Here is a 24,967-nt window from a genome sequence, read left to right as displayed (position 1 = left end):
AGCAGATATTATTCAAGCGTTTACCATGTATTGTGAGACCCTTTATAAAGTACCAATGAATGAAGCCACTAAGCACAACTATGACTAGCTAGAGATAATCCCCACCATATCCATAAACATAGACCAAGATCTTCCCATTCAAAGAATTTAAATATATTTGCATTTCAATAAAGAATAAAAGACATTTTGTACCTACAATCAAAATTCACAAGTGCCTTTATTTGGAATGGGAAGATCTTGATGGATTGTTTTGTTTTGTAATGTGAATACGGTTTACTAACAATCATTACTTATATTATCACTTACTTGAGTGCTGGGCCAACTTTTGTCTATGGTTGTGAAATTTGTATTTTGTGTCTACCTCAGTTGCAGGAGCATGACAATAGTTCTGATATCAATGGGATATTGTTTCAGGTCCTGAGTTCAAAGATGTGGAAGGACTGACTTCCTGGAACTATCCCTGGTAGCTCATATTTTTCTCGCATCAAGATATGTTAAGTCTCTGAGTGTGGTGTTGTCTACATGAAGTAGTTGTGTTAGTAACAGGTTTTATGGTATCATATCTAATGTCCTTGAAGGTGAGGCAGATAATCTTGATGATATTATTGTCTTTGACTAAACATGCTACCATGGGTAGGATGCAGTTCAGGATGCCAAAGTGGTATCTGGAAGTGCCATTAAGCAGAGAGTTGCTTTTATCCTGGTGGGAAAGGACCAGAACTTAAACTGCACTTCTGAAAACTGTAAATTCTGAAATTGACTTCTGGAATGAAACGTATCACTTTCATTGTACAAACACTAGTGCCTTGCTGAGTTGGTTGCCCTGGTGATTTTTCATTCTTAAGGCTGAACCAATGCCCAGGGATTTTCTATTAACTTTGAGCTGAGTGGTGAAGCAATCCACTTTCATATGAAAATACTCGATTTGAGTCTGCGGTTGCTTGGTGCTGTTGGTGAACAGGAAGAAGTCAGTTAAAGTCATGTTAGTCTTTAGGTATATAACTGAGATGGAGTGCTAGAGTAGCTTGCAATTAGGCCTGGGAATAATTTTGATTATACCAGAGTAACTGGAGTTATTCCGGGTTACCCTTTGATGTGGAATTATTGATAACTAAGCAATAACTCCAACTGGAATAATGAGTAATTTTGGGGGGGTAGATAGCACAGAAACAATTAATTTAGTGACACCACCCAGGGTCAGTTATCCTGCTGTCACTGCCGCCCGACCTTTACTGTCCTACACACTCCCACAGGCACCATCCCCTTGCCAGACGTCAACACCACCGAAGCTCTGAGATGCATCCTCCTCAATGTGCGCTCCCTGCACAGGCATGCCATAGAGATATGGGAACTCCTCGACACCCTCTTGTCAGACGTCACCTTCTTCACGGAAACCTGGACCAAGGCCTCCTCTGCCCCGAATATCGCCACCCCCATCCACGATGGATACAAGACCTAGAAGAAAGACCGCCCCAACTGCCCAGGAGGAGGACTCGCCATCACACACAAGAGCTCCCTCCGACTGACCACCTCCTCAACAAGAAACCCCGTCCACAACAGAGCACCTCCATTTCCAGTTATAGACCGGCCCTAGAGTCATACTTGCAGCACTCTCAACTACAGGCCCCCTGGACCATGAACCGCATTCACCACCACCATCACCGACCTTGTCACACCCCACACCATCACCTCCATGGACTACATTCTCATTGGAAACCTCAACTTCCACCTCGACAACCTCAATGATCCCAACTCCTCCACCCTCCTAGACAACCTTGCTAACCTCGGACTGAATAAGCTTGTCACCACCCCCACTCACAAGGCAGGACACAACCTCGACCCCATCTCAGCGGGAGGTAACAACATCAACTTCAGCCACACCACGCAACCACCTTGAACAGACTACCTCTGCGTACACTTCTACTTTATCAAACCCACTGCCCCAAACCTGGACTCCGCCCACCATGCAGGAACTGGAGCAAGGTCACGAGGAGCACCTCATCTTCACCCTCAACCGCGACGTCTCCTCCTCTTCGACCGACGCGAACCTCGCAGCCAAAGAACTACGCAGATGGATCTCCAACTGCGCAGACGAACTCGCAACCCTCCCCAACCCCGACAGACAACACCCCAGGATGGCCACCTGTTTCACCAACGATATCCAAGAATCAAGGCGCACATGCAGAAGTCTCGAAATGAATTGTTAAAACAACAAAACACCGGAAAACAACACCACATACAAGAATTCCATGACAGAATACCACCATCTCATCAGATCAACCAAACAAACCTTCATCCAGAAAATCATCCCCAACGCCGGCAGCTCGAAGGAACTCTTCAGCATCATCCAAGAATTCACCAAAACCCTCACCAAGGCCACATACATCACCCCTTCCCAGAACCTCTGCAACAAGCTCAGCTCCTATTTCCATCTGAAAATCAAGGCCCTCTATGACAACTTCAACAAACAAACTCTGTACTGTGAAACCACGCCCCCTCCAACAACACCAGCCAACCCACCATCTCCGCCTGGACCCCACCCATCACCAAGGACACCGAATCAAACATGAAAGGCATCCACTCAGGAGCACCCATGGACCCATGGACCCCTGCCCTCCGCACATCTTCCACAGAGCCACAGCCGCCATCGCACCGGAACTACGACGCACCATCAACACCACCTTTGAAACCTGCACCTTCCCCGACAACTGGAAATGTTCAGTACTAAAGCCCCTGCTCAGGAAACCCTCAGCAGACCCTTCCGACCTCAGGAACCACCGACCCATCTCCCTCCTTCCCTTTGCGGCCAAAGTCACCAAGAAGACAGTCAACGCCCAACTAAAGACATTTATTGAAGTGAACTCCATCCCTCGACCCCTCCCAATCCAGATTCCGAAGCAACCACAGCTCAAGACCACCTTACTTGCTCCACAGACGACATCCGCACCCTTCTCGACCAAGGCCACACTGCAGCCTTGATCCTAATTGACCTCTCCGGAGCCTTCGACACCGTCTCTCAGCGCACATTCGCCACCAGACTCCACTATGTCCGCATACTGCGAATCGCCCTCTAATGGTTCTGCTCCTTCCTCACCAGCAGGACCCAATGAATCAGACTGCCACCTTTCCTCCCTGAACCAACAGAGATCAACAGCCGAATGCCTCCGGGATCGTCACTCAGCTCCACACTCTTCAACAACTACATGGCCCCCCTCACTGCCATCGTCAGACAGCACAAACTCAACATAGGCTCCTACGCCGATGACACCCAGCTCATCCTCTCCCTCACGAAGGACCCCATCACCACCAAGCTCATCTTTCAGGAAGGAATGAAGGACGTTGCAACCTGTATGAGCAGCAGCTGGCTGAAGCTCAACTCGGAGAAGACAGAGGTTCTTGTCCTCAGACCCCTCCCACTGCATGGGACACCACCTGGTGGCCCACCGCCCTCTGCAGCCCGCCCACCCACTCCCACCGACCACGCCCAGAACTTTGGCATCGTACTCGGCTCCTCCATCTCCATTACCCGACAGGTCAACTCCGTCCCCTGCACCTGCTTCAACACTCTCTGAATCCTTTGCAAGACCTTCAAATGGATCCTCCCAAGTCAAGAAAAACCAGCACTCAGGCACTCATAACCAGCAGACTGGACTTTGGAAACACCCTCTACTCTGGAATCAACAAGTCTCTGCTCCACAAACTTCAGACCATACAGAACACAGCAGCCAGACTCGTCCTCGGCATCTGTCGACAAGAACACATCACCCAACACCTGTGAGACCTCCACTGGCTCCCGTCGAGAAGAGAGTAACCTTCAAGATACTTACCCACACCTTCAAATGCCTCAACAACACCAGACCCCAATACCTCAACAAGAGAATCTCCTTCCACGCACCCAGGAGTAACCTCCAATCCGCCGACCTTGCCCTCGCTGAAATCCAGCACATCTGCAGGGCCAGAAAAGGTGGAAGGGCCTTCTTCTACATCGCAGCCAAGACCTGGAATGAGCTCCCAATCGACATCAGATAAGGCCCCTCTCTGAACAGCATCAGGAAGACATAAAGACCTGGCTCTTCGACAAAAGGGCGCAGCTTAACACCTCCCCCCTACCAGTGCTTTGAGACCCTCTCGGCTGAGGAGCGTGCTTTACAATTCCCTGATTGATTAATTGAGTGTGAGTGGCTGCTGCTGCTCGTGCTGCTGTCCATGTTTACATTTAGTGCTATTTCCTTAGCATGGAATGCATCCTTGCACTGAGAAAACAGTGCTAAATGCCTGCAGTAATATGGGGAAAAAATCCTACTAGTAGAGCATATTTAGCAAGTGAGAGCAGCTGCTCGAGCTGGTATTCGTGTTCTGTTGGATTTAGCACTATTCCTTAGTTCACTATGCATTCTCGCGCCCATTTGGGATGGGCAATTTATGAGCTACGAAAATAGCACTAAATGCAGAATTACGAAGTAGAGAGCTTATGCAAACTGATAGATCGTCTGGATCCTATCTGTATATGTTCGTTGTAATTGGCATGGTAAGAGGCGAACCCATACAGTACTATGGCAGACAAGTCCAGGCGTGATTCCATAGTTTGGATCAGTTCTTGGTGGCTGACAGTGTCAACAACTGCAGAGAGGTCACACAAGATCAGGAGGCAGAGGTTGTTTCTGTCATTGATACAGAAGTCAATATCAACTACATAAGATTGTTCTAGCTGATCTGCTCATATATCGGGGTGAAAACTACTTTTTGCATAATTTTTGCTATGAAGCATAGATAGGTGATTGGTCAGACATCTGCAATATCATTTCAAAGCAAGGGTTTATTGTTTTTTGCATTTTTGCAGGGGAAGAATCTACTCTGTCTTGATGGCTCCAGGAAGGTTTTTTGTTTGCATTGTGAAAAGTCTTTTCCTGAAGGTGCTGCTCAAAACACAAAATTTGAAATAACGTCGTTGGCTAAGAGAAGCCTTAAGGATGTTGAGAACTGGTTTATGGGTTCTCTACACAGAGATTTTAGGAAGGATGATGGAAGAATGTCATCTTCATAGGAGGTGGCTTTGAGTGAGTTTAAGATGTTGGTCGATTGGGGTGCCAAGAAAAGTCACTCCACTATGGGTGGTGCTATGAAGGAATGAGGTTATGTGACATTGTTTGTGACTGTTTTGTGATGTTGATGTGGGATTTTGATGTTCTTCTCAGGGAAGAAATGGATGAAAAGACTGCATTTGTCAACTGATAGTGGGATTAGGGAAGTTTGAAAGAGGTGTTACACAGTGTTTGAAGTCTTCGAAGAGTTCTGTTTTTCAGGTAGTTGATTCATTGACCCATTATTTGAAATCTTTGAAGAGCACTCTGTTTCAGTAAGTTTATTAATTCACTGTAGGACACGCGGAGGACTTCAAAAGACTGCAATGTCAGTTTTTCCCTTTTTGGTTAATCTTTTTGTGGGTAGTGGATTTTATATGAGAAATGGTGTAGAGGATGGCAAAGTAAACAATCTCATCCATGCTAGTGGTTGAAGTCTTTTTTGGATGTAGGATGTGTTTTCTGTAAGGAGGCAAAAATAATGACATCTGAGATTTCTTCTATAAAGTTCCAATTGGGTAAGGGAAAATCTATAGATTTGATGGAGGAGGAGACTTTGGTGTTACTAGTTTGCTTATGATGCAGGACCAGAGTGTCATGTGGATGACATGACTTCCTTTTCTCTTTTGTTTGCAGACTATGTGTTGGCCGCAGTTATCTGCAGGGATGAAATGTCAAAAATGGATTGTGGAGGTGTATTTGAACCATATTTCTATTTTGCTAATTAAGATGATTTCATCAAAGTCAATATGATGGGTGGCCGAAGAGTGTGCATTGATGATCTTGTGCTGTACATTCAATGTGGTTGGATTCTGATTCACTGAGAATGGGAAGAGAGCATAAGATGAGAGCCTGTGAGTGATTCTGTGGATCTTTAGGCAGGTGTGGGTGCATCCTTGATTAACTCCAACTTATGTTTTCTGAAGAAGGAAAGGCACCTTGGGAGTTGGGATTGATCCACTTCTGTTGGCTCCCGTTGACAAGAAGTATGGGCAGTGAAGCGATGAATCCTTCAGTTGTGCATTGCTCATATATGTCATGCCACCACAGCACTGTCTTTTAGATCCATTGTGCTGCCTGGGGTCCTGCTACACTCAAGATAATGGAGCAAATGGATGATTATGGGGCTAACAGATGACAGGCCATGCACGATGGGGACTGCATGGCCTAAAGTTTTGCCCAGTCAGAGAGTTGGGTGAATATCATAAAAACCCAGAAATTAATGAAATAGCAAGGGTTAAAGTGATGTTATAGTTAGGTATTCTAATAATATAAACAATGGGGCTTATGTACAAAGTGGCGGAGTGTGTCGTTAGCCTCCTTGGCTTAAAGACATGGTCCGCCATTTCTGAGACGCAGGGCTGCACCATATTGTCTGCTTTTCCCCCTGCGCTGGCACTACGTTTAACAGCCTAGAACCAAATCAGGCACCCTTACACCATAGTGCAAGGATGTCTACATTCAGGGGAAGATTGTGTATGTACAGGAAGGTCCCCCTTCATGCACATAAACAATCTTTAAATGCTGCTTTTTAACTTCTATGTGTGCTGCTTAACGCAGCACACGCAGAATTTGCAAAATGGCCTTTTTAATGATTGTTTATGTGCAGGAAGGGGGACCTTCCTGTGCATAAACTGTCATTGGTCTTTTGCTGTTTTCATTTGTGTTACACAATGCAGCACACATAAAAACAGCAAAAACGAGGAGAAATAAAACTTGCAAGGGTAAGACCAGGTTTTCCCTGGTTTTAATTCCGGTGCTGCCTCCTATATACATCCCCCTTGTTAATAGGAGGCAGCGTCAGAATCAATGGGTGTTGAGGTGGAACGCCCACAGCAACACCCACTGCCCTCCCCTTTCACGCTTAGCCTAGCATGAAAGGGGGCATTATTTACAAGGCAGCGTTGAGCCACGTTAAGTTGTTTAATGCTTCCTTGTAAATAAGGCGATGCCCCGTCGCGATAGGGGCACGTACATATGCCCCAATGTTTTAAAAACAAAAGAAAAACTGACATTCACCAGGTATGCTTTACTGACCTAACTATAACTTACACCTCCACCATGCACTGCATATAACCTCACATCACTCATGACATGGTTAATAATATCATTGATGATATCACTGATGATATCATCTAATGGATATGGCTGTTTGCTCTAAGCTTTTAATTCTTGAAGTCATTCAGCAAGGTACACTTAGAACAAATATTCCATTACATCTGTAGTACTAATGAAAGTATCACAACGAGCAGAAAATGCAGAACATAAAGCATATCTGTAAAACCACCTCCATTAAGTAGTTATTATGTTCATGTTTTACAGGTGTTTAGATCAGCTAGAAATGTAATGGCTCTGAAGAAACTAATGACAGTAGCATCTTATTAAAGCTTGAATACCGCACAAAAACAGAGAATGGTTGCTTTTTATCTTAATGATATGTGTCTGTTAAACATCTCATGTGACTTTGAATTTTTAAGCCAACAACTTCATTCCCATATATTAGCCAATTCTAAAGCAGGCAGTACCAGTCCCTATGGATATCCATCTATAGTATGTAAAAATACCTTACACATGTTCCTGAAATGAGCAGAATGGTGTGCACCATTTTAACAACACTTACAATAATTCTCTGATTTAATCGTCTGTAAGTCCAGAAGAATGCATGTCTCAGAATGTTCATTGAACCTTTGAAAATAAATATCTGCAGTTTATAAATGTCCAGTTTTTATATAAATTGTCTGTAGCACAACATGACAATACTTTATTACCATATACACGGACATCGACTGGGGAATAACGTATTTAAACGAGAAGATTTAGTTTTTCTCACATAATTTAGTGACAGGCCTTTGAATTAAGGCACAACCTTAGGGAATCAGTGAGTATGTGTGAGATAAATTATAAAATATATATTAATGCAATGCTTTCATTATAAGTAAAATGCTCTTCAGATCTACATGTCGGAGTTGTACGGAGTTTTCACCATTTTCATGGACATACCACACTTCACAGGCATAAGGAATGGACATGGAGTCTGTGGAGACCCATAACATGACTTTAGAAGTGCCAGAAATGTTAGCATCCTTCCCATCCCATCAGGATGCCAATTTACATTGAATATTACAAGTACTACCCAATCCAAGATGGGAGAGGAGTACTTCCAGGTCCAGCAGGAAAGAGACAGTATTTGACCTAGCACAACTGAGAGCATCTCATCTGGCATTTGTGCTTCTTGTTCGGTTTCTTAACTCTGGAACCAGTTTGCACCCAGACCTTCCTTTAGTTGCTCCCTTTGGTTACCCCCTGATGATATCCGATTAACCTCTCCACTACGTCATTCCAGTTTCCTACTGCTACAAAATAGCACTTAGGGTCCATTTGCTACCATCTCTTTCTCGCATCTGAGCCTTATTACCGGAGTGTTTACTCATGCTGCGGGTGACAACTTACACTTAGCCTACAGTAGCGAGTACTATCAATTAACTTGACACATACCAGGAGTAGCTCTAGTAACATACATGTTTTATTCATTTAACTTTCCCTAGCCAAATGTGTTCTCATGAACTATACTTTTGCAATCCATTCCACATCTGCAAGCCTCGGTCTTGCATAAATTTGTCAATCATTCATTATGAACCTTATAAGACTGATGGGTGTCAAAAATAGATTGGGGTTATAAGCCTATATTTCTCATGCTGTCCTTAAAGTTTTTATAAGTTCTCCTGAAGATACTCACTGCAGGGTAATGTAATTTGCAGGGTCTCTATTAATGACGTAATAACATCATTTCAGGTTTCGAGGGACCTTGTTAGCCGCTTGCATCTTGGTGGTCATGTGGACAAATTAGTCAAGACCTACAGTGGCGGGACAAAGAGAAAACTCTCCACTGCCTTAGCTCTGGTTGGCAAGCCTCAAATACTGTTACTGGTAAGAGAACAATTGAGTTTAACTAATTGCTTATTTTGTAGCATGAAAGCCTAATTTCAGTATGTTCTAATGCAGTGTTTCCCAAACTCTGGGTCGTAGCTGATTTTTGATGGGACGGGAAAGTCAGAGCACTAAATAAAGCTGTTTTATTCTTTTAACATGGGGATTGGAGTTAACTTTTCTTTCTGTCACTGCAAAGTGAGAGGACTTTTTAAAAGAAATGATGTCACAATGCAGGATGTTGTTTTTTGCAATACTCAACAAAAAAGTAAATGCTTGCAAATGAACTGTATGCATACAACAGTTAGGAAAGCAAAAACAAGGCACTGTGTTTGTAATTCTGAAGTTCCCTGTAAACAGGGATTTTATTAGGCTCAAAACAAATCAAGATAACTTGGTGATGCATAAATAATCACAGAAACCTGATTTCCACCCGTTATCATTTGCATGCTATATAGTTTTATCAGTTAAAATGTATGCCTGTGCAAATGTAGTGGAAATTTCAATTGAAAATATGTTTTCTATAAATAGCAGTGTGATACCACACCATGCTTTAGTTACATTAAAAAATATTCCACCTCATGTCTGTTAAAGGTAGGTGGGTCGTGAAAGTTTGTTGTTTTAAAAAGTGGGTTGTGATTCTAAAAAATGTAGTAATCACTGGTCTAGTGTATTAATTTTCTCTTATTTGTAGAGTTTACATTTTTTATTAAGGTTACCATTACAAAAGTCATAACGCGTTACAAGAAAAAAAAACACATAGACCTCGTGCTAACTGTAATTTCTACAAGCATGATCTGTTGAAGCAGAATTTCTGTGGTGAACCATCAGATGTGATTCTTTAAAACATCCGAAAAGGATTGACCGTGCATCAAGCACATTAGCAACTATATTCCGACCACTAGTCGAAAGGTCATAGGTCACCCGAATCGATTTAAATCTTAAAAGAGCACTAATAAATATCCTTGAAGACAAAGAATGAACGCTGGACGAGATTTGGACTAGAACTGGGTATCAGGGATAATGCTCAAAATTGGAGGAAATCGAAGTTCCCTAGCATCTTGAATGGGAAAGCCGATTTGATTAGATTGTGTTTAGGAACTCTAACATTATGATGCCAAACGAGGGCTTCAGAAAAATCAGAGCATTTGAGAAAATGAGTAGAATCCCACATTCTGTTGCTATATTGTTGCATGGTTTGCACTAGGCATTCTTGAATCGTGCTAGTGTGCTCCGACCCCGGTCCACCGCAGCTGACGCTGATTGAGTGGTGGGCCAACACACCCCCCTGGCACATCGACGCTAGACGGCAGGCAGAAGAGCATTTAAATATCTATGAGACGGACACACAGCGGACTTCTGTAAGTTCTGCTGGCGCCAATGCTGGATATTTAAAAAATTTGCTTTTACCTGTTTTATCCTTCTGTCCACATTCTGCTGCTATTTTGTTGCATGGTTTGCAATATGCATTCTTGAATCGTGCTCGTATGGCCGGGATGCCCGCCACCCCCTCCCAACACCAATCCCCAATGTATGGGATAAGTCGGACACAGGTTTGAACTTTTGGAAGGCGGGGGGGAGTTACCCCCCGGCCGTATTTATTAAAATATGAAACAAAATTTAAAACATTAAATAAAAGTTTCATGAATTATGTACAATTTTACATTTATTACATTTCGATGAAGACATGTTCTTTGGCTAACCTTAACAGATCTCTAATACAAAGGTTTCCTAGCCGAGTCTAGCATCTGAAAAATGCATACATTCTAAGTTAAAATTGTACATCCTAGCATTAAGGGCCAACGGCAAGGTCTTAACCGGTGTCAGATCCCTACTACCAAAATCTCGCCCTCGCGGTGTGAGTGCCGCATGCGCAGAGGACTCTACCCTCATTGCCAACTGTAACTTCCCTTTGTCGTGGGGGCCCCCTTTCCACTCGACGCCATCTTAAAGGTCGTACGAGTTCCCGTGTGAGGTATTGTTAGAACCGGCTGTCTCTAGTTGGCAGAGGTATACACTCCGGACAAATAGGGACACTCCTTTTCTAGTCAGGGCAAGGGGATCACACCCTTCGATAACCCCTTCTCACCCCCTTGGTAGCTTGGCAGAGCAGAACAGGCTTATCTCAGAGGCTGTGTGTTAAGCAATTATGACCACGTACAGTAATAAAGTGAATACACTGCAAATGGACACGACACAGTAGTATTATAAAAATAAGTATTTTTATATAAGACTTAGCACAAGACCAAATAACGGCAAAACTGTACACAATCGGAATAAATACGTTCGGGAAGGAAAAAGGATAGTTCAAAGGTAGTTTCTTCTTTAGCATAAAAGTCTTTTAGTATCAAGCAAATCTTCTTCTTGGAAACACAGTTCTTAGCAACAGGGTAACTCACACGGGAGCTACACAACGTCGAGGCAAAGTTAATCCACAGGTTCGGCGTCGACCGCGGGGAGCGCTGCGCCGGGCCTGGAGTCACACGGACCCCCAACAACACAGTACCTTAGGAAAATGAAGCACACGATGATCAGCGGCGTCGAGCACTCCGGCGTCGCGTCTCGGTGTCGATCAGGCCTCAGCAGGCGTTGTCGATGATGCAGTTGCACAGAGTGAGCAGCGCTCACGGCGTCGAAGGGCACACGGTTGATGCGATCAGCAGCGGGGCAGACACGAGGTCCTCTGGAGTTAGAGCCGTACTCCTACTCACTGGCGTTGCTGCTGGCGTCGGTTGGGCCCAGCGTCCGATCGTCGTGGTTGCTGGTTCTTTCAGAGGTGCTGGATTCACACTTCCAGCGGATAGCACTTTTTAGCAGGTGAAGTCCTTTAGCCCTGTGACTTCAGCAGGAGACTGGCACTCTTCCAGTCCTTGGAGATTTTCTTAGCAAGCGTGAGAGTACACACACAGTTCCTCTCTCCTGGTTCCTTGGCAAAAATAAAGAAGCACTGCAGGATTCCCCCAACAACAGCACACTGGCAGAAGGGGTAGGCAGTCCTTTAGATCAGCAGGCTTCTTGTCCTTGGTTACAGGGTTCCTTGTCAGAAGTGATCTGATTTCCTAGTTCAGGGGTCCTCCTCTTATACCCCTTTTCGTCTTTGATCCCTTTGTCTATGCCGGGGATTTCCCAACATCCTGGGTCTGTGGTGGGTGGAGCTAGGCAGTAGCACCTGGCCTATTCATTGAGCCGGGCCGGGTCCTCAGACGCCCCGCAGGAGGTGGAGCCAGCATTGATACTGGCAGGAGCAGAGCTATCGCCCTCCTGGCAGGAGGTGGGGCTAGGATCGTCCATGGCAGGTACAGAGCCATCAGTCGCTTGGCAGGAGGTGGAGCCAGCATTGTATCAGGCAAGGCAGGCTATCAACAGCTACTCTCCCCCTACTCTCAACGTAAATGTCCCACTCATCCCACACTGACTCATCCAGACCTCTTGGAGCCACCCAGCTCCTGTCACACACACGCAAGACCAGCAGAGACCAGATATGGTTAGACAAGAAAATAGACACTTTCTAAAAGTACTATTTTCGAACCCAGAGTCCAAAAACCATCCACACCAACGGATGCGTAATTAAACCCCGAATTCAGGGATACCAAACTCGACATTGCACCGTACTCTCTGAGCCAGCTAGGATCATAGCATTAATAATCCCGGCGGCCCATTCTAAGCAATGGAGAGCAGGCTACCTTGCAATAGTGAAGCACGAGGATGGCGGTACTTCACTATCAGGACATGCCAACTTGGTCAGGCGTGTCCTTCCTTATCCTTACAATGCACCCTGCCCACGGGCCTACCATAGGGGTGACTAACATGAAGTTAAGGGAAGGTTGGGGGGCTGGCAAGTAGGTATACTTGCGCAGCCTGCGTGACAGTACAAGACTGTACGTGGGTCTCGCAATGACCGACCCGTAGACATTCTTTTACAAGGCCGCTCCTGTGGGTGGCACAACACGTGCTGCAAGCCCACGAGCGGTATTTGCATTTACAAGCCCCGGCACTCCTGGTGCACTCGACTAGGGACTGACAGTAAACCAAATAAGCCAAACATGGATACAATAGACACATCATTTTAACATAGGGAGCACTTGCGCTATGGCACTGATCAGCAGTGACACGGCGCCCAAAGCATATACCAGCAAAACATCGCAAAACAGTAGAGGCAAACAGAAAAATGGAGGAGAGACTCAAGCCAATGATGTCAGGTCTAACACGTGTCCCCTCCAGCTGAAATGTGGGGAGAACTACCCTTGACCTAGGGAGTCCTCAGCACTAAGGCGGAAAAATCTGGACAGACCATCAGCATTGGCGTGATCTGTACCAGGGCGGTGTTCCACCGTAAAGTCCATCCCCTGTAGAGCAATGGACCACCTCAACAGTTTTGGATTCTCACCCCTCATCTGCATCAACCATCTGAGGGGCGAGGGGCCTGTGGTCTGTCTGAACCCGGAAGTGAGTCCCAAACAGGTAGGGTCTTAGCTTCTTCAGCGCCCAGACCACAGCAAATGCTTCTCTCTCTATCGCACTCCACCTCGTTTCCCTGGGAAGTAACCTCCTACTGATGAAGGCTACAGGCAAGTCTCGGCCCTCTTCATTCACCTGAGCTAGAACAGCCCCCACGCCATGCTCTGAAGCGTCCGTCTGAACAATGAATTCTTTTGAAAAGTCGGGTGCCTGGAGTATAGGTGCTGTGCACATTGCAGTTTTCAGGGTGTCAAAGGCCGTTTGACAGGCATCAGTCCAGATCACGTTTCGTGGCTGCTTCCTGGAAGTCAGCGAAGTCAAGGGGTGCACAATGTTGCCGTAATCCTTGACAAACCTCCTGTAATAACCCGTGAGTCCTAAGAAGGCTCTCACCTGTGTTTGGGTTTTGGGCGGGGCCCAAGCCAGGATGGTATCAATCTTGGGTTGCAGGGGGGCCACCTTACCGCTCCCTACTTGGTGCCCCAAGTACACCACAGAACCCTGCCCAATCTGGCACTTACTGGCTTTGATTGTGAGGCCTGCTCCGCGCAAGGCCAACAACACTTCCTGGAGGTGGCGCAAGTGTTCCTCCCAGCTGGCGCTGAACACTGCGATGTCGTCCAGGTAGGCGGCACTGAAATCCTCCAGTCCAGCCAAGACCTGGTTGACCAACCTCTGGAAGGTGGCAGGGGCATTCTTCATCCCAAAGGGCATCACCCGGAACTGGTATAGCCCATCTGGTGTGGAGAATGCTGACCTCTCCTTTGCCCCATCAGTCAAGGCGATCTGCCAGTACCCAGACGTTAAGTCAAACGTACTAAGGTACCGGGCAGCCCCTAACCGATCGATGAGCTCATCAGCTCTGGGGATGGGGTGCGCGTCAGTCTTCGTGACTGAATTGAGCCCTCGGTAGTCCACGCAGAACCGGAGTTCCGGTGAAGCACCAGGCGCTGCAGCCTTCGGGACCAAGACCACTGGGCTGGCCCAAGGACTGCTAGAGGACTCAATCACCCCTAACGCGAACATTTTGGAGACCTCCTCCTTAATGTACGCTCGGACCTTGTCAGTCACCCTGTAAGCCTTGTGCTTCACAGGAGGGCTGTCTCCGGTGTCAACGTCATGGACACACCAATGCGTGACACCCGGAACCAAGGAAAACAGATCCGGGAATTGTCCCAACAGGTGGCGACAATCCTGTTTCTGCTCAAGGGTCAGTGTGTCAGAGAGGACCACACCATCCACTGACCCGTCTTGCTCTTTAGCATACAGGAGGTCAGGAAGAGGCTCACTCTCCTCCTCCGTTCCATCATCTGTAGCTAGGAGCATGCCCACTTCGGACCTTTCTAAGTGGGGCTTCAAACGGTTGACATGCAGGACCCGCAAGGGGTTCCTGGGAGATTTCAAGTCCACCAGGTAGGTGACATCGCTCTTCTTCTCCACAACCTTAAACGGTCCAGTCCACCTGTCCTTGAGCGCACAAGGTTCCACAGGGGACATGACCCACACTTCCTGACCAGGTTGAAGCTCTACCAGAGTGGCATTCCGGTCGTACCATCGCTTCATCTCCTCCTGGCTGGCCTCCAGATTTGCCTGAGCAAGTTCTCTGAAGCGCCGAGTCTGGTTCCGAAAGGCCAGCATGTAGCTGTATACATCCTGGGGAGGTTTCCTGGGAGATTGCTCCCAGCCTTCCTTGACCAGACTCAAAGGTCCTCTTACCAGGTGACCGTATAAGAGCTCAAAGGGGCTGAACCCTAGAGCCTTCTGCGGCACCTCACGGTAAGCAAACAACAGGCATGGCAAGAGGACGTCCCATTTCCGCCTCATTGGTTCTTCAAGACCCATGATCATGCCTTTCAGGGTCCGGTTCAATCTTTCAACCAGCCCATTTCCTTGAGGGTGGTAAGGAGTGGTGAACTTGTAGGTTACCCCGCACTCCTTCCACAGAGACTTCATGTAGTTCGAAATGAAGTTGGTTCCTCGGTCGGACACCACCTCTCTGGGGAACCCCATCCGGGAGAAAACACCCATCAGTGCCCGTCCCACCACGGGGGCCGTCACTGTCCTGAGAGGGATGGCTTCCGGGTACCTTGTGGCATGGTCCACCAAGACCAGGATGAACCTGTTGCCTAGGGCTGTCTTGGGGTCCAGGGGCCCAACGATGTCAATACCCACCTGGTCAAAGGGGGTGCTGACCACTGGAAAAGGTTGGAGGGGAGCCTTCTGCTTCCTTCCGCTTTTTCCACTTGCCTGGCAAGTGCGACAAGTCTTGCAATGGATGTCTACATCCCTACGCATCTGAGGCCAATAAAAATGGGTGACAAGCCTGTCATAGGTCTTGTCCTGCCCCAGATGTCCAGCTAACGGTAGGTCATGAGCCAAACCCAGTAGGAAGGCTCTGAAGCGCTGGGGTACCACCAGCACACGGGCTGACCCAGGCTCAGCAGCCTTAGGCTCGCTATACAGGAGGTCGTTCTCCCAGTACACAAAATGTGACCCTGACTGATCACCTGAGGATTGGGCTGAGGCCTGCTGCCTCATGCCCACAAGAGAAGGGCACACTTTCTGTTCCGCACAGAATTCCTCCCTGGAGGGACCACCATCCTGCTGCCAGTGGGTCAGCTCGGGCAGATCTCCCAGTTCGGCAATTTGTTCCCCTGTGGGCTCCAGGGCATCCCCCTCAGGGTCTACCTCCTTCTGGACCACGGGAACAACGGAGGCCGGTTTCTCGCGCCTCCTGCCTCTTCTCTTCACAGCTGGGTCCTGGGCCGTACTTTCAGGCTCCGGGACCCCATTAACACCCTTACTCGCTGTCATGGATCGAGTGGTTGCACACACCCACTCTGGCACACCCAACATTTTCAAGTGCGCCGCTCGCTCCACCTTAGCCCAAGGGGAGTCTTCCAAATCATTGCCCAGGAGACAGTCGACAGGCATGGCGGGCCTCACAGCAACCTGAAGAGTACCTGAAACTCCCCCCCATTCAAAGGAAACCTGAGCCACCTCACACTCTTTCTGGGAGTTATCGGCAGCTATCACGGGGTAGAATGCGTGGGGAACCACCTGCTCTCAGGACACCAAGTGACACTTGACAGCTGTCACACTCGCTCCGGTGTCTCTGAGGGCTTCCACTCTATGGCCATTAATGGTCACCCACTGCCTATATTTACTAGTGTTACTAGGCAGAGGGGGTGGAGGGACCATTTGCATGTCTCCTAGCGAGACCAGGGACATTTCTGCGGGACCCCTCCCACCATGGACAACCATCTCCTCCCCTCCCAAGGCTACACTTGCCAACTGACGAGGGGGTGCACGCGGCGGTGCATTGGAATCCTTTTTGGGACACTGGGGGTCATAAAACCGGTGTCCCACCTGCCCACAACCGTAGCAGGTTAGGGGGCCCCTATGAACAGGTTTACCCGTCGGGGCCCCTGACTTCTTCTCAGGGGGAGGCTGGGAACCTTTCCCTTGGTTCCCTTGGGGATTACTTTGGGGCCCTTTCTGAGACTCCTTCTGTTTACCCTTGTCCCCCCCACTCTTCTGCTGGGGACCCTGCCCACCTTTGGCTGAGTCTCCCACTGGACCCTTGTGGACCCTGGTACTGACCCAGCGGTCCGCCTCCTCAGCAAGTTTTCTAGGGCTAGATATCTTGCTATCAATCAGGTGCTGGCGCAGCTCTGGAAAACAGTTATTAGACAAGTGCTCCCACGCAAACAAATCATAAAGAGCTTCATAACTTTCCACTTTGCTGCCCTTTACCCAACCATCCATGGCTCTGCAAAAATAAGACACATATTCAACCCACGTCGTACCAGGCAACTTCTTACATTCTCTAAAAGCTTGTCTGTACTGCTCGGGGGTTAAACCATATCGCAACATCAAAGCATCTTTCATATGAGCATACGACATCCTATCTGCAACAGGCATGTCTAACAGGGTATCTCTTCCCTCATTCACAAAGCGACCCCACAACCCCGCTCCCCAATTCTTCACAGGGACCTGGTGGGCCAACAATGCTAACTCATATGCTTTAAACCATTGACCAATATCTTCATTCTTATTGTAATCTTTGATCACATCTTTCGGGAAGTAAAACTTACTTTCTGCAGGCTCAGATGGAATGCTGCCACCAGAGGGATTCAACTCTAACTTTTTAGCTTGGATATCCAGTTCCCTCAACCTGGCTTCACGCTCCAAAGCTAACTTCTCTCGTTCAAACTCTAACTTTTTGATCTCCAAATCAGCTTCTCTCCTACCTCTTGCATTTTCTAACTCCAACTGCCCATTTATCTTTAGCCTTGCCATCTCCATGTTGTAAGCTCGCTCTTTCGCCCTTTCTTCTCTTTCTTCAGGGGAAAGACCTTTGGAGGAAACACTGCTTCCGGGAGAGGGCACAGGTCCATTCACTGGCACCTCCTCATCCCCTTCCTCTGTGGGTACCACCACCACATCAGAGGGATTTCTGGACTCCCACCAGGCCTGTAATGCTTTATAAAAATCATCTTTTCTCGAGAGGCCGGTGGTAGGAACTTCAAACTGGTTGCAAAAGTGTTTCAGCTCATCTTTCTTGTATCTCTTTAGCTTACTCCTCTCGAACTCTTCAACAACAACGATAGCAGGGGCAGTGACTCCGTTGTCACTCATGATGAAACTGGCAGTGTTCAGAAAATCAAGTTTCAGGAAAGCGGAGAACAAAAATAGGATCCTTCCGAATTAGATTGTGACTGCGTTATGGTCTGCTTTCACTACGTAGCGCACACTAATCACTGTACATGGGTCATAAATGCAAGGTCCAAATCCTCACCGCTGACCCACCAATGTTAGAACCGGCTGTCTCTAGTTGGCAGAGGTATACACTCCTGACAAATAGGGACACTCCTTTTCTAGTCAGGGCAAGGGGATCACACCCTTCGATAACCCCTGCTCACCCCGTTGGTAGCTTGGCAGAGCAGAACAGGCTTATCTCAGAGGCTGTGTGTTAAGCAATTATGACCACGTACAGTAATAAAGTGAATACACTGCAAATGGACACGACACAGTAGTATTATAAAAATAAGTATTTTTATATAAGACTTAGCACAAGACCAAATAACGGCAAAACTGTACACAATCGGAATAAATACGTTCGGGAAGGAAAAAGGATAGTTCAAAGGTAGTTTCTTCTTTAGCACAAAAGTCTTTTAGTATCAAGCAAATCTTCTTCTTGGAAACACAGTTCTTAGCAACAGGGTAACTCACACGGGAGCTACACAACGTCGAGGCAAAGTTAATCCACAGGTTCGGCGTCGACCGCGAGGAGCGCTGCGCCGGGCCTGGAGTCACATGGACCCCCAACAACACAGTACCTTAGGAAAATGAAGCACACGATGATCAGCGGCGTCGAGCAATCCGGCGTCGCGTCTCGGTGTCGATCAGGCCTCAGCAGGCGTTGTCGATGATGCAGTTGCACAGAGTGAGCAGCGCTCACGGCGTCGAAGGGCACACGGTTGATGCGATCAGCAGCGGGGCAGACACGAGGTCCTCTGGAGTTAGAGCCGTACTCCTACTCACTGGCGTTGCTGCTGGCGTCGGTTGGGCCCAGCGTCCGATCTTCGTGGTTGCTGGTTCTTTCAGAGGTGCTGGATTCACACTTCCAGCGGATAGCACTTTTTAGCAGGTGAAGTCCTTTAGCCCTGTGACTTCAGCAGGAGACTGGCACTCTTCCAGTCCTTGGAGATTTTCTTAGCAAGCGTGAGAGTACACACACAGTTCCTCTCTCCTGGTTCCTTGGCAAAAATAAAGAAGCACTGCAGGATTCCCCCAACAACAGCACACTGGCAGAAGGGGTAGGCAGTCCTTTAGATCAGCAGGCTTCTTGTCCTTGGTTACAGGGTTCCTTGTCAGAAGTGATCTGATTTCCTAGTTCAGGGGTCCTCCTCTTATACCCCTTTTCGTCTTTGATCCTTTTGTCTATGCCGGGGATTTCCCAACATCCTGGGTCTGTGGTGGGTGGAGCTAGGCAGTAGCACCTGGCCTATTCATTGAGCCGGGCCGGGTCCTCAGACGCCCCGCAGGAGGTGGAGCCAGCATTGATACTGGCAGGAGCAGAGCTATCGCCCTCCTGGCAGGAGGTGGGGCTAGGATCGTCCATGGCAGGTACAGAGCCATCAGTCGCTTGGCAGGAGGTGGAGCCAGCATTGTATCAGGCAAGGCAGGCTATCAACAGCTACTCTCCCCCTACTCTCAACGTAAATGTCCCACTCATCCCACACTGACTCATCCAGACCTCTTGGAGCCACCCAGCTCCTGTCACACACACGTAAGACCAGCAGAGACCAGATATGGTTAGACAAGAAAATAGACACTTTCTAAAAGTACTATTTTCGAACCCAGAGTCCAAAAACCATCCACACCAACGGATGCGTAATTAAACCCCGAATTCAGGGATACCAAACTCGACATTGCACCGTACTCTCCGAGCCAGCTAGGATCATAGCATTAATAATCCCGGCGGCCCATTCTAAGCAATGGAGAGCAGGCTACCTTGCAATAGTGAAGCACGAAGATGGCGGTACTTCACTATCAGGACATGCCAACTTGGTCAGGCGTGTCCTTCCTTATCCTTACAATGCACCCTGCCCACGGGCCTACCATAGGGGTGACTAACATGAAGTTAAGGGAAGGTTGGGGGGCTGGCAAGTAGGTATACTTGCGCAGCCTGCGTGACAGTACAAGACTGTACGTGGGTCTCGCAATGACCGACCCGTAGACATTGTTTTACAAGGCCGCTCCTGTGGGTGGCACAACACGTGCTGCAAGCCCACGAGCGGTATTTGCATTTACAAGCCCCGGCACTCCTGGTGCACTCGACTAGGGACTGACAGTAAACCAAATAAGCCAAACATGGATACAATAGACACATCATTTTAACATAGGGAGCACTTGCGCTATGGCACTGATCAGCAGTGACACGGCGCCCAAAGCATATACCAACAAAACATCGTAAAACAGTAGAGGCAAACAGAAAAATGGAGGAGAGACTCAAGCCAATGATGTCAGGTCTAACAGGTATCTGTAGGAAGGACAGCGTGGACTTCCCCCCCATCCCCACACTCTCTATCCGCCGTCGCGGATATCCGGCCCCCGGGAAATTCGTAGGAGGGGCATCTAGCTGCCTCCCCCCGGGAGGGGCCTATGGCCGTCTCCCCCTAGGCGACCCATCCTTAGTGGGTGCCGCCTCCCCATGGAAGGGCCCAATGGCCGCCTCCCCCCGGGCGCTCCCATCCATTCTGGGTGGCGCCCCCCTCTATGGACCTTGAAATTACTGCTCACCGATCATGACCTTACCGCCACAGGCCGGATAGTTGACCGACTATCCGCCCCCCCCCTACTCCTCCTAAAGGTCATGCTTCCTCAAACCCCTTAGCCATGCTATGAAGTCTCCTATGAGTAAGTCATTCCCCTCCCTGGACAGGTGAACCCCATCATTCATATACATGTGATCGCCCCGAATACACCCGTGAGGAATACTATGCAACTGCGAAGAGCGAAACAATTTACCAATTTTATTGTTAACCCTTTTCACTGATTGGTTCAGCGCTGACACCGAAAGGCCCCCCCGCCATACCTTCCTGGGGATCATGTGGGACCAGGCAATCGTGCAACCCGGGACTTTTTTAGCCAACCAGCTAACAGCCGACAGGATGTGTTCTAATAACACTCGTCTACCCAGTGTCACCAAGTCATTGCCCCCAAGGTGTACTATGACTACAGATGGCGGTGACCTTTGCCGCCCTAAAAGACCCTCAAAAAACGATTGGAATTGGTCAAAACAGAGCCCGCCCTTCCCGTGGAAAGTCACTCTGTACCCGTATTCCCCAGATGCGTGAGTCGCGTCACCTGCCTTGAATAAGTCCCCGGCGCGCCTCACATATGAGTGGCCCACGACCCATACCACTCTCTCTCCAGTCGGTGATCCTTGACCGCTGGTCTCCTGATGTTGGGTCGACTGCAAAATCCGCCCCGCGTGACAGGCTCGCGAAACTGTAATTCAAACAAAAGACAAGAAGCTTGAGTGCATGTCAATTGATCTTTACAACATGTGCAATCGCACATACCTTTTGAAGCAATTCGAGGACCAACGGCCCAGCTGTTTTACCTCCTCTGCACTCTGACCCCTGGCTGTAGCCTCAGTAGCAGCCCCTATCCTAAAGGAGTGGGTCCCAAAATCGCAAGGGTCCATGCCCGCGGCAGCGATTGACAGTGCCAGCACCCTCTGAAACTGAAATCTCATCAGTGGGGTGCCATCCTTGTGCCTAAGCAAACTCCCCCCCATGTAGCCGTCCTTAGTGCCAAATATTCCTCTAAACACTTTATCGGACACGTGGGGGACCCTCGCGCGCGCTGCACGATCACACTATTTCCCATAGCTCCCTGGTCTGTCTTGGACCTGGCTATCGAGATCACCATCGAATCACCCCTTATGTGGACGTGATCCCTGCACAAGCCTCCCTCCATATCTTTCTTGTTCCTTGCGACGAGTTCGCTCACCCGCATAGCCCCATGGAATGCCAAGGCGAAAACTGCCCGGAACAGAACTGCTTCAAAAGGGGAGGAGCACGTCTCATCCAGCTTTGCTATAAGTAGAGACAACCTGTCTAAACCAATCGGGCGCCTCGCATCCTGCTTGCGGCCCTCGAGGCGTTGCCAGCCGCGGAGCGCCTTCTTAACCAAAAAGGAACCCGTCGGGTCTTTTATGCCATGCACCTGCACCATGAATGAAATGGCCGCCCTTTGCCTATTGGCCGTCGCCGCTGATCGGCCTTCCCTGTGCAGCGCTACCAGGAACCCCAGGAAGGATTCCTCCTGACCCCAGCTCTGTCTCCCTGTCGGACCCAAAAATGTGCAGTAGGAACGAAACACTCCTTCGTATGCCTTCCTTGTCCTGGGGGCTAAACTGGCTGCCACGAGGTCTTGTAATCCGGGGCACCGATTAGCCATAGTGCTTCGGGGAACGGTGCCGCCACTAGGTCCGCTGTGGGTAGGTAGCCCCTGAACGCCTGCATATGTGAACGAGAAAGTGCATCAGCTGCATGATTCAGTACGCCTGGCACATGTTTTGCCCTGAACAGTACATTCAATCTCATGCAAAGTAGTACAATTTCTTTCAACAATCTCAAGATCCACTTGCAGCGGGCTGCCTGCTGGTTAATGCACTCAACCACAGTCATATTATCAGACCAAAACACCACTGAGCGGTCCCTGAAATCGTCTGGCCATGCCATCAGAGCAACCCAAATGGGGAATAGTTCCAAGAACCCAATGTTACCTGTCAGACCGCTGGAGTGCCACCACGTCGGCCATACTTGCGCCGACCATCGGTTACCAAAGATTGCTCCAAATCCCACACTCCCAGCTGAGTCAGTCGACAAACCTAGTTCATCTGAAGACGCTGGTGGCTTGTTCCACACAACTCGACCGTTGAAGTCCGCCAGAAATGCCAACCAAATGCGCATATCCTGGCGTACCTCTGCCGACAGTCTCGTACGGTGGTGTCCCTCCTTGAGACCAACCATAGCTTGTGCAATAGAGCGTGAGAAGGGGCGGGCCATTGGTATCACCCTCAAGGCAAAGTTAAGCTGACCCACTGTTTGCTGTAACTGGTGCAGGGTCACTTTCTCCTTGCTCAGGCTTTGTGTCAAGGAAGCCCTAAACTTGTCCACCTTTTCGATCGGTAAACGGAAACATCCCTCCACAGAATCGAGCTCAATTCCCAGAAACTCCAGTGAAGTAGATGGTCCGACCGTCTTACCTGGTGCCAATGGGACTCCAAACTCCCGCATGAGGATGCAGAAGTCCTGCAGCGCCTGCGCACATTTCGTATCGCCGGCTGCTCCCAGGAACAGGAAGTCATCCAGATAGTGCATAAATGCCTATGCCATGTGGCCTCGGTGAATGACCACTCCAAAAAACAGCTGAACATTTCAAAATAGGCACAAGAAATAGAGCAACCCATAGGCATGCATTTATCCATGAAATAACTCCCCTGAAAAGCAAAACCTAGTAATCGCTGATCTCGCGGGTGTACCGGGAGCAGCCGGAATGCCGATTCGATGTCTGATTTCGCCATCAGCGCTCCGGGGCCCAGGTGATTTAATATGGCCACGGCATCGTCGAACGATGCGTACCGCACTGAACAAATATCCGGGTCAATGGCTTCGTTCACAGAAGAACCTTTTGGGGCAGACAAGTTGTGAATGAGTCTAAACTCTCCCGGGTCTTTCTTTGGGACCACCCCTAGCGGAGAACACACGAAACCCGCCACCGGCGGGCGATGAAAAGGCCCCGCCACCCGCCCCAAGCTGACTTCTTTGGAGATTTTTCTTGCAGCTACACTTGGGTTATGTTGGACAGATAACTGATTTTTACAAAAAGAGTCCCCCCGAAAATCTCCCGCCGGGATGTTGAAGCCATAATAGGAATCCCTTCCTCAACACCCCGGCGGACACATGATCAGGGTATTTGTTCAACCAAGGGGTCAGTGCCATGATATCGACATGTGTAGGCAACCGGGTACAAAGTACCACCTCACTCCTGCTTAGACCACCCTTTTCCGCCCATTCCACTGTTTTTTGATCTACAGCTACTCTCCGGGTGTGAGGAATTCCCACAGCCCGCACACGCATGCCGGAACCTACATGTTCCCTGGGGCCTGTTACAGTTGCCTCTATTGAAGCCCCAACAAACCCCCCGCTTGCCGCCACTCCCGCCGGTCTTGGGCTGATATTCCCCACCGGCGCCCGCTCGAAAGGGCACCGCGGGTTTTTGGCGGACTGACCCAGACCCGCTCCCGCCCGGCGAGGACGTACCTGCTGCCCCAGGCAAGAGCTGCTTGTGCCATGACACCGAGTCGAGGCAATCCCAGGTCAAAGTCGCATCAAACTCTTTCGCTTTACGGAATTTCATATCATATCCTTTCCACTCATCCCCCTCATACATGGTATAAAAATCCATAATCCTATTCTGATAACAGGTCAACTCAGTCATAACTTCTGGTTTGCGTTCCCTCATGACTGCCGTAAATATCGAAAAGGCCTTGACCCAATTTGCTACGGTCTCATCGACCCTAAATTCCGCCATCTTGGCCCGCCATACACTGGGGTGCCACAAATCCTTCTGAGATTTTGCATATTCCATCTCGCGATGGTCAGTCAACAAGGAAAACATATTCACATATTTCTCCCCCCATATCAGTTCCTTCGTGGCTGCAGGGATGTGCTGGGCCACCCTTTCACGCCTTGAAGGTAATGAACCCTCCCCTGCCATTGGCAATGTGTGCTTACCAGGTTGGACCGTCGTGTCTGCCACCTTTTCCCGGCTAACTGCAGGTCCTCCTGGCGCCACCTGTGGAGGAACAAGAGGAACATTCGCCGTCGCGGCCTCTCTCGACTGCCGTAACTGCTCGATTATTAGCCTAGCTTCCTCGGCCGGGTCTCTCGCGGCCACTGCCCCCCCCGCTTTCTTCT

General features: G+C 48.8%; 1 protein-coding gene across 1 annotated transcript in view; it reads left to right on the top strand.

Annotated features, from left to right (window-relative positions):
• The window catches only part of ABCA13 (ATP binding cassette subfamily A member 13), a 2,590,787-nt gene that overhangs the window by 2,366,037 nt on the left and 199,783 nt on the right, over positions 1-24,967 (top strand). Inside the window, exon 46 of the mRNA XM_086964984.1 lies at positions 8,874-9,008. Within this exon, the coding sequence (XP_086821110.1) occupies positions 8,874-9,008 (135 nt within the window). The remainder of the gene's footprint in view (positions 1-8,873; positions 9,009-24,967) is intronic.

This window comes from Lissotriton vulgaris, chromosome 4_1 (genome assembly GCF_964263255.1).
Source record: "Lissotriton vulgaris chromosome 4_1, aLisVul1.2, whole genome shotgun sequence".
NCBI classification, from domain to species: Eukaryota; Metazoa; Chordata; class Amphibia; order Caudata; family Salamandridae; genus Lissotriton; species Lissotriton vulgaris.
The sequence above is the reverse complement of the archived record's forward strand: the minus strand, read 5'-3'. Positions and strand labels throughout refer to the sequence as shown.